The 15,945-nt window shown below is 44.9% G+C and overlaps 1 protein-coding gene across 3 annotated transcripts in view; it reads left to right on the forward strand.

The window, feature by feature from the left end:
* Positions 1-4,355: 4,355 nt before the first annotated feature.
* The window catches only part of USP12 (ubiquitin specific peptidase 12), a 79,317-nt gene continuing 67,727 nt past the window's right edge, over positions 4,356-15,945 (forward strand). For 2 of the 3 annotated variants that reach the window (XM_057707344.1, XM_057707346.1), the window contains exon 1: positions 4,356-4,594. In XM_057707344.1, the coding sequence (XP_057563327.1) occupies positions 4,547-4,594 (48 nt within the window). In that variant the 5' untranslated portion in view covers positions 4,356-4,546. The remainder of the gene's footprint in view (positions 4,595-15,945) is intronic. The other variant, XM_057707345.1, reaches the window with a different exon arrangement.

Here is a 15,945-nt window from a genome sequence, read left to right on the forward strand (position 1 = left end):
TCACCTGTCAGTGACCAGGGCAGAGAAGGGGAGAGGCCCTGGGTTTTCAAGTCAGAGCGTCTGGGTGTGGCTCCTGGCCCTGTGCTAGCTGCGCAGCGCTGTGGTGAACATGGTAAACCGAGCACAAAAGGATCCAGTTCCAAGGGCCCTGCGAGGTTACGTTAGAAAATGCAACCAAAGTACTCATCATGCGACTGGCACACAGCCGAGGCTTGTTACATCGGAGGGAGTAAGCTGGCAGCCCGAGGGCTGAACTTGCCTCTCCTGACGTTTAAAGTGTTGACGCTGAAAGTCCACTCAAAGCTCTCCAGTCTCCGCTGAGTGCCAGGCACTTTTCTAACCGTGTCTCCATGTTTTTTATCCTTGTCACACCCCCCTGGGGTAGGCATAATCATTATCCTTATTTTCCAGATGAGGGAAGGGAGACAAAGAAATACGTATCTGAGTTTATTTTGTAGCTAAAGCCTGGTCCCAAAGGAGTGAGTGCCTCTCAACCTCCTCCTATTAGAATCAAAAGGAGGCACTTTGACATGAGCTGAGTATACAAGTGTGGCCTCTGGAGCCAGGTTAAAACCCTGGTTCCATTGCTTGTTACCTGTGCACCCTTGGGAAAGTTATCTCTGTGCCTCCATTTCCTCATCTAGAAAATGGGGATGATAATAGCACCTACTCCACTGGGTTGTTATCGGGATTTGAGAAAATGTTCGGTGCACGGCTAAGTCCTTGACAAGCACTGCCTGTCACTATGGAGGTCTTACATGCCTCTCCACGCCCTCCCCATGACATCCTTCCTCGCCCCATCACGGTGGGCAGCATTTCACTCATTGATGTCAGCTGCTGCAAAACCAAATGCCTTTGGGGAAAAGAGAAGTGGCAGGAATATATGAAAGTGACACGCGGTTAATGGGAGACAGGAAGAGAGCAGGAAACATGAAGTGGCTTGCGACGAACTGGACGGTAAAGGATTGTGTTAAATTATTCAAATGAAACCATTTAAGAACATCGTGCTGACCAAATGGATTAAGCTTGGCCCTGGTTCATCTACCTGCTTGGTCCCTGAAGTTATCTGGGTATGATTTGTAGCTGATACACTCAGGAAGGCCCGAAAGAGGTCGGGTTGGTATACACAAACTCATCTTTCCCTACGTACAATGAAGCTCTTTGTGAAGTTGATACGGCAACAGGTAAAAACCGTATTCGAAGCCCAGATGATCCCTTTCAAGCTCTGGGGACACAAGTGTGACATTTCAGCTCTATCTTACCTTCAACTGCATTACATATGGAAAAACAAACCAAAAACCCACCCCAGTGCAGCGTGTAGCACATGGAAGACTCTCCCTTTACGTTTGTGCCTTTCCAGTCAACCTCAACGCTACGGAGACGAGGCACTGGGGGGTTTGCTATTGGGGTCTGTGATATCACCTGTGAATTTACTTTTTAAGTTTTTTAAATTTCTTAATCTTTTGGCCGCACCATGCGGCATGGAGGATCTTAGTTCCCCAACCAGGGATCAAACTTGTGTCCCCTGCATTAGAAGTGTGGAGTTTTTTTTTTTTTTAATTTTTTTAAAATTTTTATTTATTTATTATTTTTTTGGGGGTACACCAAGTTCAATCATCTGTTTTCATATCCCCGTATTCCCTCCCTCCCTCGACTCCCCCCCCACTATCCCTCGAGTCCCCCCCACCCTTCCTGTCCCACTCCCCTAAGGCATGTTCCATCCTCGAGTTGAACTCCCTTTGTTATACAGCAACTTCCCACTGGCTATCTATTTTACCGTTGGTAGTATATATATGTTTGTGCTACTCTCTCACTTCATCTCAGCTTCCCCTTCACCCCCCGCCCCCCCAAACCTCGAGTTCTCCAGTCCATTCTCTGCATCTGCGTCCTTGTTCTTGTCTTGTCACTGAGTTCATCAGTACCATTTTTAGATTCTGTATATATGAGTTAGCATGCAATATTTGTCTTTCTCTTTCTGACTTACTTCACTCTGTATGACAGACTCTAGGTCTATCCACCTCATGACATATAGCTCCATCTCATTCCTTTTTATAGCTGAGTAATATTCCATTGTATATATGTGCCACATCTTCTTTATCCATTCATTTGTTGATGGGCGTTTCGGTTGCTTCCATGTCCTGGCTATTGTAAATAGTGCTGCAATAAACATGATGGTACATGTTTCTTTTGGGATTATGGTTTTCTTTGGGTATCTGCCCAGGAGTGGGATTACTGGATCATATGGTAGTTCTATTTGTAGTTTTTTAAGGAACCTCCAAATTGTTTTCCATAGTGGCTGTACCAACGTACATTCCCACCAACAGTGCAGGAGAGTTCCCTTTTCTCCAGAAGTGTGGAGTTTTAACCACTGGACCGCCAGGGAAGTCCCTCATCTGTGAATTTAGATGGTTATAACATCAACTAAACACAACCCCAGATAAGTCTACCAGAAATCCATTTAGAAAAGCCCCTGTTCTTATGTACAATTAACGTATAAAGCTGGTGGCCTCTGTTCCATGAACAAGGATATATCTCGGTGGGCAGTGTGGATGGAGATGGGGCTCAAGTTCTGGCTCATTAGATCTGTTCGATGGGACAGAATGACACTAGACTTTTTTTTTCTCCAAATAGATGAGACACTGGTAGGAGGCCCAGGCGCGCCATGGAAGTCTCAGCTGGATGGGACATAGCAAGAAACAGCTCAGGTGGGCGATACTTCCAGGTCCATGCGGGGAAACGGGGAGGTGAGCACCCCAGCTACCTGAATGTGTGGTTCTGGCACATTCTAGCACGGCCTTGGGTATCAGGGCAAAGAGGGAGCAGATGCCTGGAGCAGCAGGCCAGCTACTAGGAGACTTGGCTATATTCTGTTTGCATTTTTTTCCCCAAGCAAGCTTATAATGGAAATCACTATGGAAACAGCTTGCATGTACCAGAAATCTATTTTTCACCTAAATTTTGTTTGAATGTTTTGTTTTTTGAATGTTTTGAACCAAAGAGGTAAGGCATATCTGATATTAGAGATTTGTCTGTGTTTCTGCCTCACTGAAATGGGGAAACCCAAAAACGCATCCCATCACTGCAGTTCTTCAATTGTGAAAAATCACAAGCTCTCTAACACAATAACTTATGAAGTTTTTCTACTAACTTGAACTTCTTTCTCAGATAAGAAGAAATGAAGCCGAGCTGTTAGACACGAAGAACAGGGTGCAATGGTGCATTTTATCAAAGCAGAAAATATGAATTATTCCCCTACCCTAATAACACTGCTTCACTACTTCTCACAAGACTTTTTTCTCACTTGTGCGTCATCTTGTCCCTGGGAACGTCATCATCGCTGCTGGGTTAAGATCTTCTCTATTTTGCAGCTCAACTTTCAGAGCAAGTATATTCAGATACTATATTTATAACCAAATTCTAAATGTATGGCCAAAAAGCAGGCGGGAAAGCAGCTTTGACCGCTTCCCCATAACTTACCTTTCTTAATTCAAAGAGCTAAATATATATAGTTTCCTCCTTGCCTCTTTCACTTTTGTTTAATTAATTTACCTTTTGCTAAAGAACGGTGTTTTGACCCAGGTTATTCACCCAATGTATGTAAAAAGAGACAAACCACCTTACGTTTTAGGTGCTTGGGACTTTGGATGGCCCGGGCTATTTTAACCGTACAAAGGCAGGCTTCCTCCCACCGCACCCGGAATGATCGCGATCGCCCCCTCAGTTTGCTGTCTGGGCCGTGGGGGCGAGCTCGCCCCTCGCCCTGGGCGGAACCTGCTGGTCAGCCCCTTCCAGGATGGACACCGGTCGCCCCCGGAGCCCCTCTCGCCCCTCTCCGGCGCGATGGCTCTAGGACCGCGGGGACCGCGGGAGGGAGGCGGTGCCCGTCCGAGCCCCGCCCCGGCTGAGCGCGGGGGTGGAGCCGGTGAGGGAGTTCCCCGAGGAGCGCGCTCCGGGGCCGGGGAGGTGTCCGCGGGGAGTGGGCGGGGCCGGCGCGGGGAGTGGGCGGGGCCGCGCGGCCGGGTGACGGGGCGGGGCGCACAGCGAGGGGCGCGCGGCGTGGGCGGGGAGTGGGCGGGGCGGGGCGGGGCGGGGCGCGCGGCGGCGGGCGGGGACGGGGGACGGGGGCGGGGGACGGGGTGGGACGGGAGACAGGACGGGGCGGGGCGGGGCGGGGCGCCGCCGGGCCGCGCAGCTGCCGGGCCGGCCGGGCATTAGGGCCTCGGCGGAGCCCGCTCCCCAGCGCGCTGGGCGGGGTGTGCGGCGGGCGGCTTCGCGGGCAGGCGCGGGCCCCGAGGCAGCGGCTGCGCCCTGCGCCGGGGAGGAGCCGGGGGCGGGCTGGCGGCCGGCAGGCGGGGGCCGGGGCCCGCGGCGGGGAGTGCCGGAGCGCCGGCGGCGACGACGGCAGCGGCGGCGGCCGAGCAGGCTCGGAGCGTGGGTCCGCGGCGGCTCGGCGTCGGCCCGCGGGCCGCGGTGCGCGCGGGCGGCCCGGCTGCCCCCCTCCCCCGCCCGCCGCCGCCGTGATTGGGTGGAAGATGGCGCTGGGCGGATGGAAATCCTCATGACAGTCTCCAAATTCGCCTCCATCTGTACCATGGTAGGTGCGGCCGGGGGGCGGCCGGGGCCCCGCGGGCGGCCCTCGTCCCCGCCCTCGCCGCCTGCGGGGCCTAGCGCGGGGCGCGGCCGGGCGGGGGCGGTTGGACGGCGGGGCGCGGGCGGCGGGCGGGCGCGCGAGGGCGGCCGGCGGGGGTGGCGAGGCGCCGGGCGGAGGGCGCGCGAGCCGGGGCGCAGGCCCGGCCGGCGTCGGAGGGGGAAGGACGCGAGTGGCGGCCGCGTTTCCGTCCGGCGGCGGGCGGGGAGGGTCCCCGGCGGCGGGCGACGGGCGGGCAGGGGGCACGGAAGTCGGCGCAGGTCTCCTCCCCGCGCGTCTGGCGAGGCCGCGTCCCCCGCCGGTGCCGAGGGGAAGGGGGTGTGTGTGTGCGGGTGGAAACTTTAGACAACTGCCGTCGAGATCCCCCCCACCCGCCGTTCCCCTCCTGCGGGAGGGGCGCGCTCTCCCGCCGCGCGTCCGGCGGGCGGCCCCGTCCCCGGGGGCCCGCGTCGGCCCGAGCCCAGCTTCGGCGCTCCTGCCGTCCGTTCCCGGGGGCTCGCCGGGCGCCTCCGTGTGTGCGGCCTGCAGGGTGTGTGCGCGCGGACTGGCGGCAGGGGCGGCCGTCTGTGTTTCCCTGGGGCTCGTAAGTCGACTTTGAGGGAAAAGTGCTAATGCCTGTGGAAAAGTCCCGAGTTGAGCAAAACGTGGGTGCGTTTAAGTCTTGGTGTTTTTAGCGCTCGGCCAGAAAGACCGGTTTTCCGCACGACGGGGCGAATTCGTTTCCTCAGCTCCTTAGGACTTCACATCTAGCGACCTTAATTATGAGCCGTCCCAGAAAAAAGTTATTCTCCACCACGTGGGCCTGGCAACGATGTTATTAAAGACGTCTGGAATCTTTCCTTCTGTGTTCTGGCTCTTGTGAGGCGTGTGGGAGATCCCCCCCAGCAGCCTTCCATTTAAGGGTGGTACCTTTCACAGATCTCTCTGTAGGGAGCGGTGAACCGGATGGGAAAATGCTTTAGAAGCAGATTCTGTACTGCACGCTGAGGAACAGCATAAAAAATGGCTGAAATCAAGTGGGATTAAAATCTACAGTATTAAAGACACCGCACTGAAGAATGAATCATGAAGAATCCATTTCCTCAAATGGACGTTTGTTTTCCTCGCACAGTTCACATTTTAGGAAAGCACTGATGTTCATGGGACTGCATTAGAAGGATTTCCAAGGGTCAGGTAGATGACTTATTTTTAGATATCCCGGTTATTGTTTTATTCTGTTTCAAAAGGAATGTGATAATTAAGTCTTTGAAAGTGATAATCTTGCCAGATTGCTGAGCTACACAGGTTGTCAGGTCAGGGTTCACTGTCAAAGTCTAGAGTTTCTTGAGTGATGTGTTACTCTTTACTGACTGTTCATCCACTCAAGTATGTCGGGTATACATGTAGCACCTACTACGTGTGCTGAGTCCTGGGGACACAGCAGTGGTCAAGACTCTGCTTTCATGGTGTCTACATTCCAGTTACGGGAGACAATGTTCGCATAAACATGTTAATATACGCTCTAATCAGATTGAGAAAATGAGGCAGAGAGATTTGCCAAGTCAAACACTGAGTGTGTGGGATTTTGATCTCAAGAATTTTAGGCTCCAGAAGTCTCTCTAGGGCTTCCGCTCAGGTGCATTAATTGCATATGGTGTGTGTGTATTGTTGGCAGATACAGAAACATCAGTGCCCGGCCAAATGAGCTTGTTCCAAAAGTGGTGTTAAAATTGGGTGTGTCCATGTTCATATTTGAATGCATTCTTATGCGCCCGCAAGATAGTACAAAACATCTCAAAGTAGCCTGCAGTCTTATTCCTTAGAGAGAACTTCAGTCTGTCTTCTGAGATATTACAAAATTGGCAATCAAGAAAAGCAAAGATATTTACCTCTATGCTTTTGTAGATTTCTGGTACATTCGTAGCTGTCTCTCAAGCAGGTAGCCTTACTTGAATAATCTTACCCCTGTCCACCACCACCCTCCATCCCCCTCATATAATTTCACAGCATTTTTGTAACCTCAATAGGACTTACCATAGTTGGTGTGTTGTAAATTTTTCTCTTCTCTCCTTGTTAGATTGTGAAGGCCTTAAGCAGAAGGACCGTGATTTGTTTCTGCAATCTGGTGGAGTACCTTCTGCATACAGTAGACGTCTCCGCAGGTCCTTCATTTCTCCTGCCGATGTCTCAGGGGAGAGAGTTTGGTTAAACGTGTGAGATTGGGCTTGTGCGTGGCATAGGGTGGTGCAGAGGAGAGGGGCTGGGCCTACGGAGAATGATCTCTCAGAGAATCAGAGCTGTGAAAATGTTTATAATGAGTTGACATTTTATTCTATAAATAATAAAGTTGACACAGTCTTTTCACATGTCAACATGAGGTACCTAGGCAAATCAGCAATACCTTAATTGGGTTAAGTAACTGTTAAAAGTGAATCTCTTCTGATGTGTCTTATTCTGGATCACCCTTGTTCTGCTGACACTGGAACATTAGTTAAGTTTGTTTCTCTTAAGTGAGTGTTACAGCCTGACCCAGCCAGTGATTGTTTAGGTTGCAATGAATCAATTTGCAGGGTACCTCTAGAAATGTCTCTTGTTGTTTGTCCATGAGATAATTTCAGTATCACATGGTGCTTGTTTTGCCACTGAAGTAGTTTCAGGCTTCAGGGCCTGGCACAGAATAGCAACCTAATATTTAATATTATACTTCATAATTGTGAAATAATGGGAAGAGTGACCAAATACGTGTAGAGGGACGGCCTGTGTTTTTAAATTGAAGTGGAAGTTGTGGAGCAGCCTGTGGTGGCCAGGACTAGAACGTGGCCACATGGGTCCGGGCTGTTGGGAAGCACAGCGCTGGGGGCTCCAAGGATGTGAGATGCAGCCTCTCTTCCTGCTTGGGCTGTAGGAGTCCTGGCTGGGAAGGGGGTGTGGGAAGGGGCTGGATAAAGGAGAAGTGGTTGCAGGGGAAGCTGGTAGGTCATGGGGTGCCCTGGCACCTTGCCCACGCCTAGTCACTGGGGGTCAGCTAGATCCCCTAGAACATGGTGTCAGTGAGGCCAGGGCCACAAGTCCGCTGCTCGATGGATGTGACAGATTTGCTTCGAAAAAGCCTGTGCCCAGCACAGCACCCTGTGCATGGGAGACTTTAAACTGACTGTACTTATTGCGAGAAAGTCACTGGTGAGGCTGGCTATTTATCTTTTCTTATTGTTTGAGTCTCACTGAGGTCACTCACGAAGAGTCAAATGTGTATGTGGTCAGTGCAGTTTATCACTCCAGAGAGGGGAGGAAGGAAAACCTCAAAGCCTTGTGGTGCCTTGTTCATGGGGGTGGGGGGTAGGCGCTTCATGTAGTCTGAATAGTATATTAAATAATAATATTCCTTGTTCCTTCTCAAGAAGTAGGGTGGATGTATTCTTTTATTAGTGAAATGTTTAGTTTTTATTAATATTTTAGTAGTAAAAAGTGTTTCTGTGATGGGAACATTCAAAGTGAGTTGCCATTGGTTTACGAATTTTGCTGTTTTTAATGTTAACTTAGGAGGGATGAAAACTTTAAAAAATAAGGAGGATTCTGTTGTGTAAATAGTTGGATAAGGAGTGTTTGAATGTGTGTTTGAGGACCTTAGTGAAGCGATTGTTTAGAATAAGTTTTATTCAAGCCTGCTGATCTTTTGAATTTGGCTAAAATACATATTGGACATTAAAAATTATACATTCTCATTATAGAAAATTTGGAAAATATTCTATAAAAAAGAGTTTGGAAACTCTTAAGGCAGCAGAAAAGAAAATAACTTACTTTACCTCCCAGAATTGTCTTGTCTTTTTAAAAAAACTTATACCCTAGGTAAAATTTCACATTTCAGTTTTCCCCATGAATTATTGGCACTTACCATAAATAAAGGTAAGACCATTGGGATTTGAAACTTTTCATACTCTTAAAAAGTATGGTTTTAAATACCGTATTCAATTGTGTGGAACATATGTAGAGACTCTAGTCTCATATCATTTGGCTTTGCTTACCTCTTGGTGGTTTTCTCCTTCCACCTCCGCCTAATCTTTTTATAATACATCTCAAAGTAGGTTAACTATTTACCCTCCTACACGACCCCTGTGGCCAGTTCAGCCAGACTTTATCGCAGCATATCTAGTTGTCTTCCTTGGTTCTGGGCTTCTGACCAAAGACTGAGTCCACTTCCATTTTCTTACAAGTTCTTTATTCCTGCCTTTAAAGTCAGATTTATTGAAGTTATCCTGAAACTTGTACTGTCTCATGAAAGATTATTTAAGCATTTGTTTAGTTAGCATTAATTCCTTTCCAGAAACCTTCCTTTTTTAATTTAGATAATCTGATCTTGTTTTGATTTCTCTTACAGTAGCTCAATTCCAGAAACTTAATATAGTATTTTATAATGTATCCTACCTCATGATATATTAAAAAGAGCAGTTGGACCAGAAGGAAATTTCTAGTCCAGATTTTGACATTTAGATCTGTGCATATGGGAAAGTCTCTTAAAACTTTCAGAGTTGCTTTTTCTCATCTGTAAAATAAAGGGGTTGGACTAGACACATAAATATTCCTTCTCTGTTTGTTTCCTTCTAGATCTAAAACTCCATATTCTCTGATCCTTTCAGAGTTTATAAATGATTGTTGGTATCATTTTGGGAATGCTAATCATGTTTAATTAATTAATTATTTTCTTTTACGTTTTTGATCCCCTTCACTCATTTCTCTCCATTCCCCCACCTGCACCACCTCTGGCAACCACCAGTTCTCTGTATCTATGAGCTTTTTTCTTTTTTTTTTTAAAGATTCATGTATAGGTGAGATATTTGTCTTTGTCTGACTTATTTCACTTGGCATAATACCCGTAATATTCATCCATGTTGTTGAAAATGGCAAGGTTTTAGTCTTTTTTTATGGCTGATATTCCATTGTATACATATACCACATCTTTAGCCACTCATCCATTCGTGGACATTTAGGTTGTTTCCATATCTTGGCTGTTGTCAATAGTGCTGTGAACATAGACATGCAGTCACCTTTTTTAAATAGTGTTTTTGTTTTATGTGATAAATATCCAGAAGAGGAGTTGCTGGATCATATAGCAATTTTATTTTTAATTCTTTGAGGAACCTCCATATTGTTTTCCATAGTTGGTGCACCAACTTATATTCCCACCAGCAGTGCACAGCAGTCCCCTTTTCTCCATATCCTCGCCAACACTTGTTATTTCTTGTCTTTTTGACACATTCTAAAAGATGTTAGCTGATATCTCATTGTGGCATTGATTTGTATTTCCCTGATGATTAATGAGGTAGAGCATCTTTTCATATAACTGTTGGCCGTATGCATGTCTTCTTTCGGAAAAGGTCTATTCAGACCTTCTGTCCATTTTTTAGTCGGATTGGTTTTTTGCTGTTGAGTTGTATGAGTTCTTTTATGTATTTTGGATATTAGTCCCTTGTCAGATATATGATTTGCAGTAATTTCTCCCATTCAGTAGGTTGCATCTGATCATGTTTTAGGTAATATAAGGAGAATGGAATTAGATATAGTTAAATATGAGTCATACCTAGTTTCCTAGTTTATTTTTTTTGTTTTGGTTTTGTTTTGTGTTTTGGTTTTTTTTTTTTTTTTGCTACGCCGCTGGACTTGTGGGATCTTAGTTCCCTGACCAGGGATCAAACCCTCGCCCCCTGCAGTGGAAGCCCAGAGTCCTAGCCACTGGACCACCAGGGAAGTCCCCCTAGTTTTGTTTGTTTGTTTTTTAAATGTTATAGAATTTATGGAAAATTACGGTCCAAAGCAATTATATTTCTTCCTTCAGAAGCATTTAGTGGAGGTTAGTGATATCACCATTTTATTCATTAACAGGCTCATCCACATAGTATTTACTTATTTTTGACATTTGTAAAATTTTCCAATTCCATTTTTAAAAAAAGGTTTGAATTGGTGCCCTTTTTGAGATTCCACATTTATTTTCATGGGTGTGAGTGTGACCTTGAAGAAGTTACTTCTCTGTGCCACCATTTTCTTATCTGTAAAATGGGGGTGAAATAATGTCCACTTCATAGGTTTACAGAATAGTACCTGGCCCAGCGTTAATCATCTGTACTGGTTGTAATTATTATTACCTTTGTAAAGTGATTTGCTCCCCTCCATGAGGTAAGGACTCATTGGCAATACTAATTAATATCAGCTCAGCAAATACTAGTAACCAAAATTGAAAAATTTTAAGTAAAATGCAGTTTAGTTCATTTTCATCCTAAGAAACATTAGTTTATTAATAGTATCTGCCTCTGAGAAATCACGCATTTATTTTGAAGTTAAAGTGGGTTAGATAATATTACGAACTAAGAATGTAGATTGTCTTTTTTCCCTTTTTTGAGTAGTTTGTGGAAAGATTTTATTCCTTTTGTCTGGTAATAAAAAATGTTCTAATTTGTGACATTCTGAAACATGTTTTAGAAGTTTAGATAAGTTGGGAATATTACTTTCAGAAGAAAAGTCTTATTTTTTATGCTAAAAAAAAGCACTCCAGCTTTTTGTCATTGTTAGAATGAAGTATGTGTTTTAAAGTCAGCTTCAGGCCTTATTTCCTTTCAGATTTTCCTGTTCTTTCCTGGGGCCATATTGCTGCACTTGATTCCCTCATGCCCCAGCCTACCCTGGAATGACATCTCTTGTTGGCCTGCGGTGCACTTATGCAGCCTGCTTTTAGAAGAGGATTATTTAAATATCTGTAAAATACTTTCAGGTGTTGGCAGAAAAAGGTAAATGTTAGATATTAGGAGGCGTTGTGGGCTGCTCAGTTACAAATTCAGTCAGAGAACCAGTGTTGTTGAAAATACCTACATGTAAGACTTCATCAGTTTAAAACCTTGTGCACAGAATTTGTATTAGAAGGAGAGAGTTAATGTACGTAATTTGTTTTGGAACAAAAACTATGGAGTCTTTACTTTCACAAAAATACTCAGTGGAGAAGAATTTTGTGATGCTGTAATGTGAAGTACACGATATTTAATCTAGAATGTGATTGCGTGAGGTGCCGTGGGTCCTCATAATCCTGTGTGTTCTGCTGCTTCAAGAGAAGGATCATTAGCTTTTCCTAAGAACTGTGTGGTGTCTACAGAACGATGTCTAAGCTTGCTTAGAATCTCCTTCTGTAGTAATCCATACGTCTAAAGCTGCATGCCAGTAAAGATTTATTTCCAACTTAAAACAAGAAGTGGATGTTTTTCCAGTGATAACTGACAGGTGTGCTTATTGAAATGCTTCATAGGTGCCGGAACCAGTCATGCATTTCCTACCTGTGAATAGAGGTTTAATCATGGTGTATTTTAATAGAGTTAGAATATGGTTGCCTTTGCTTTTATTTTAGTGCTTTTTATTTCAGTGACCTAAGTAAGCCTCTGCCTGATGGTAAGTATATAAGTGCTTTTCATGGAAGAAGGGGTGGATTTATTATTTTTAAGCTGATAGTGACATGTTCTTTTCTTTTTTTTGTAAAGAGTGCCTTTCTTCATAAGTACTTTCAGGAAGTATTCATGGAGACTTGCATTCTGTCAGAGTGTACGCAGGTACTGAGAATACAAAGACGACTGTGATAAGCCCTGGTCTTACAGAGCTTCCCATTCAGTGTGTGCCAGATGGGTTATAGTCCTGCAGAGAAAGAAATCCTCTTGGCCCCTGGGCAGCCAGGAGGTGTCTGAATTGAGCAGAACCCCTTGACCAGTCACATCCAGGTGAGAACAGTCTTACCTGTGTGTTCTTGTGGGCTCCACACTTAGTATTGTCTGTGTGCGCCATGGTGAGAAAAAGGTGGGGAAGGAGGATAGGTAGACACGTAAACACATGGTGAATAAGTGGTGATCAGCATGTGAAAGAGGAAGTGGTTATTTCTCACTGGGAGAGAGACAAGAACTTTGGGAAGAAGCTTCACAGAAGAGATCTGAACTTTGTGAAATGAAGTCATTTGTTATGTGGACAGGAAGAGGGGATTCCAGGGGTGAGCAGAGGTGCAGACTTGTGGCATCATGTGCTCCTTTTAGGTTCTGGAGATGGTTTATGTGGAAGGAAGGGGTCTTGGGAGGAATGAGGCTGGAGAGGAGGAAGGGGCTACTGCGTCTCACTGAATTACCATCAAAATCTGTATGTAGCCTGAGAAAGTGTAAGTTCAGAGAGAAGTTGGGATAAAGAAACAATGGAGTTGGTTAAAGTGTGTTGGTAAATTTTATTACGTCAGTTGTTAAAAAGTTGTATTAAAAAATGGTGATGACAGTAACAAGATAGGGTGGGGTAGAAGGGCCTATTTAGTGGGTAGTTAACACCTGTTAAAAGTCTTGTCCCCTCAAAAAAACCAAAAAAAAACCCAGTATTAGAAAATTCAAAGTTTTATATGCATGGTAAAAATTAAGGCTAAATACATACCCACACAAGAAATGAGTTTTCTTGCTTCCAGACCAACTGAAATTTAAACTTTATCACTCAAATTCTGAGGGCAGGAAAATAAGAAAAATAAGATTCAAAAAAAAAAAAAAAACAAAACAAAAACCCAAACCCTCAGAACACCAAAGTAAAATGGAATAAGCTCAATTTCATTAATTGCAATAAATCTAAATGGATTAAATTTATCTGTATTACAGGGAAGGAACTATTAGATTATGTAAAAAACAAAAGATTGCTTAGCAGCAAACCTTCCTAAAACAAAAGGCCAGTGTATATAACAATAACACAATACTGTCGTCACCTCTAAGAACTTAACGGTATAGATTGCTTTTCTAGAGATTTCAAAGTCATTTAGTCCTTTTCTTTGTTAGTCTTATACTCTGTGACATCTGTCATCTTGAAGATCCTTTTAGACCTAGGAAAGCTCAGGAAATATCAGGCACACTTTGCCAGATTACAGAAACAAGCTTCAAGTCTTCCCCACATCGACTATGGTTGAGGTCCAGATTTCTTCACTCCCAAATCCGTGATGATATCTACAAACCAATATGTTGCAGCTCTCATGGTTGAGATAAAATGGTTTTTCCTTCCTTTTTAAACAAGAATTTGGGGATTTTTTTTGTCCCTAACTTCTGTGTGTGTGTAGCTTTGAGTCCCATTTCACTTACTAATTATTTGTATTTGGATGGACCACTTACCATGAAATGAAATAATTTCCCCATTAGATCAAATGAGAAGATGCATGTGAAGTGAGATGATTGATGTGAAGGTCCTTTGTACTGTTAGCATAAAATCATCATTTGATCATTATTCATAAGAGAGGATGGGGCACATTCAGGTGCCATGGGCTGTGGGAGTGGCAGCAGGGCTCTCAAGGCACCTTTGACAAAGTTGAAGTCATTTCAGAGTTTGAAAATGAGCATTTTAATGATTCCGGTCTTGAGCTGCTCAGCTAACTGAGCAGTTTTAGATTACTCTTTTAAAAAAATCTTTGTAATGTGTTAGGAATTTATGGTTCATAGAGTTTTTTGTGTTTGTTTTGTTGTTTTTTTCTAGTAAGGTACCTATGGGCTTGGTTCTCTTACTAGCATGCAGTTCTTTGCCAGATTATCTGTGCTCTGAGGGAGCGGTTTACTTGTGATGCCAGCTAACTTCCTGTAATTTCCTTCTAGTAACATTTTTTTTAAGGTCTAAAATTATAGTGACTAAATTCTGTTAATTTCTATAGTATTTGGTCTGTGTGGGTCTTTCAGGGATCCCTGGAAAGAGAACTTTTGTAATTCTTTCAAATTAGGATCGTAGAAAGAGCCCATCTGGGCACAAATAAAGTAAGTGGTGGAGTAAGTCCTGGGGGCAAGGAGAGAAGAAAATAAAAGCCTTCTGTTCTGTGGAATGGAAAATATGTTTATAATGTGAGGTTCTGTAGACAAAAATATTGATTCTGCTTTGGACCTCAGTCTGAAAAGCTGTCCACTGTAATTCTGAAGAAGTTATCTTTTTTCCTAGAATATTGTTCCACAGTTTTTTTGTTTTCCCTGATGTTGGGAAGATTCCCTGGTGTTTAATCTGTTTCAGTAGGTGCTTGTGTGCAGGATGACTAAGATGGTGCCTTGGGGGTAGCAGTTGGTCCTTCGAAGTTTGCAAGATGTGTTTTGAAACAATAGAGGAAGGGTGTTCTTGTTTCTACAAAACAGGATATAATGTTTAGAAGGTTCCAGACTTTGGCCTTGAATGATGAAGCTTTGGTTCATCTAGGAGCAGATGAGGAATGGAAATCAAGGGTTTTCGATGTTTGTTATTTGATGGACTTAAGAATGTAGTGCCGGTGATTTCCTCAGACTGATGGACTCAGGGTTATTTAAAGGTGAACAGAAGTTGGAACAATTTCGAAATGTCAAAAGCTCAAAACTAGATATAGTTGATTAAAAACAAAACCCCAAATACTGTGCTTTGATTCTGCTGGGCAAATTTATTATTTTTGTTGTCATTATTTGCATGTGTTTCTTTAAAAAGACAGTTCACTTTTTTTTTTTAAGCTAGTTTCTATACCTTACTAGTTAGTTTCATTTGTTGTCACTGCCTATTTTAAATTTAAGAAGGCTTACATCTCCCTCAGAGGGAACGCAGCTCACCCCCAGGATGGTTCCCCCGCCTGGTTAAGCAGGTGTCTGGCCTGTGCTGGTCAGCTCAGCAGGAGGAACGTGGGGGAAGCCCCTCCCAGCTTCTGGTGGGTTTCCCCTGTGAAAAGCCAGCCTTGGCGTGGTGACCATGCTTGCAAATCTGCATCCTCGTTTTCTTGTTTGAAGACATTTATAGGTTGCCCTTTTCAACTGAAAAGATACAAGTGCACTCTTTCACCTTTTTTGTCTCTCTGTTCGTGCTTTGCTTTATTACTTTTGTCCTTTTGGGGCTGCGCGGCTGCCTTGCCCTGCCTGTCTCGTGTCCTGTCGCCTCTCTCCCTTGGTTGCAGTGTCTCACCCCAGATGTCACCATCTCTCCTTTCCACTTCTGGGACCATGCTGTGGTTATTGGACCAGCTCAGTGTTCTGTTAGTGACGCCCGGGGAGCCCCGGCAGACTTGGTGAAGTGGGAGCTGACCTCTGTAGTCTTCAGCTCCCCGGGGATCGTGTCCGGAGGTCTGGCACTCAGTGGCTCTTCGTGGTGCTGGGGCTGGGTATTTTGCAAACTGATTTAACAAACTTGATGATAAACCGAGGCTGCATCTATAACAAGAGGTAGGATGTGTGGTCCATTTCTGGCTGGCCTGGAGCTGACGAGCTCTCTGTGAACGTGGCGTGGTGCTGTGACAGGGACAAGGCTGGGCTGAACAGGCATGGCCCAGCGGAGAAATGAAATTTAATGATAGA

This window comes from Hippopotamus amphibius, chromosome 14, assembly GCF_030028045.1.
Source record: "Hippopotamus amphibius kiboko isolate mHipAmp2 chromosome 14, mHipAmp2.hap2, whole genome shotgun sequence".
NCBI classification, from domain to species: domain Eukaryota; kingdom Metazoa; phylum Chordata; class Mammalia; order Artiodactyla; family Hippopotamidae; genus Hippopotamus; species Hippopotamus amphibius.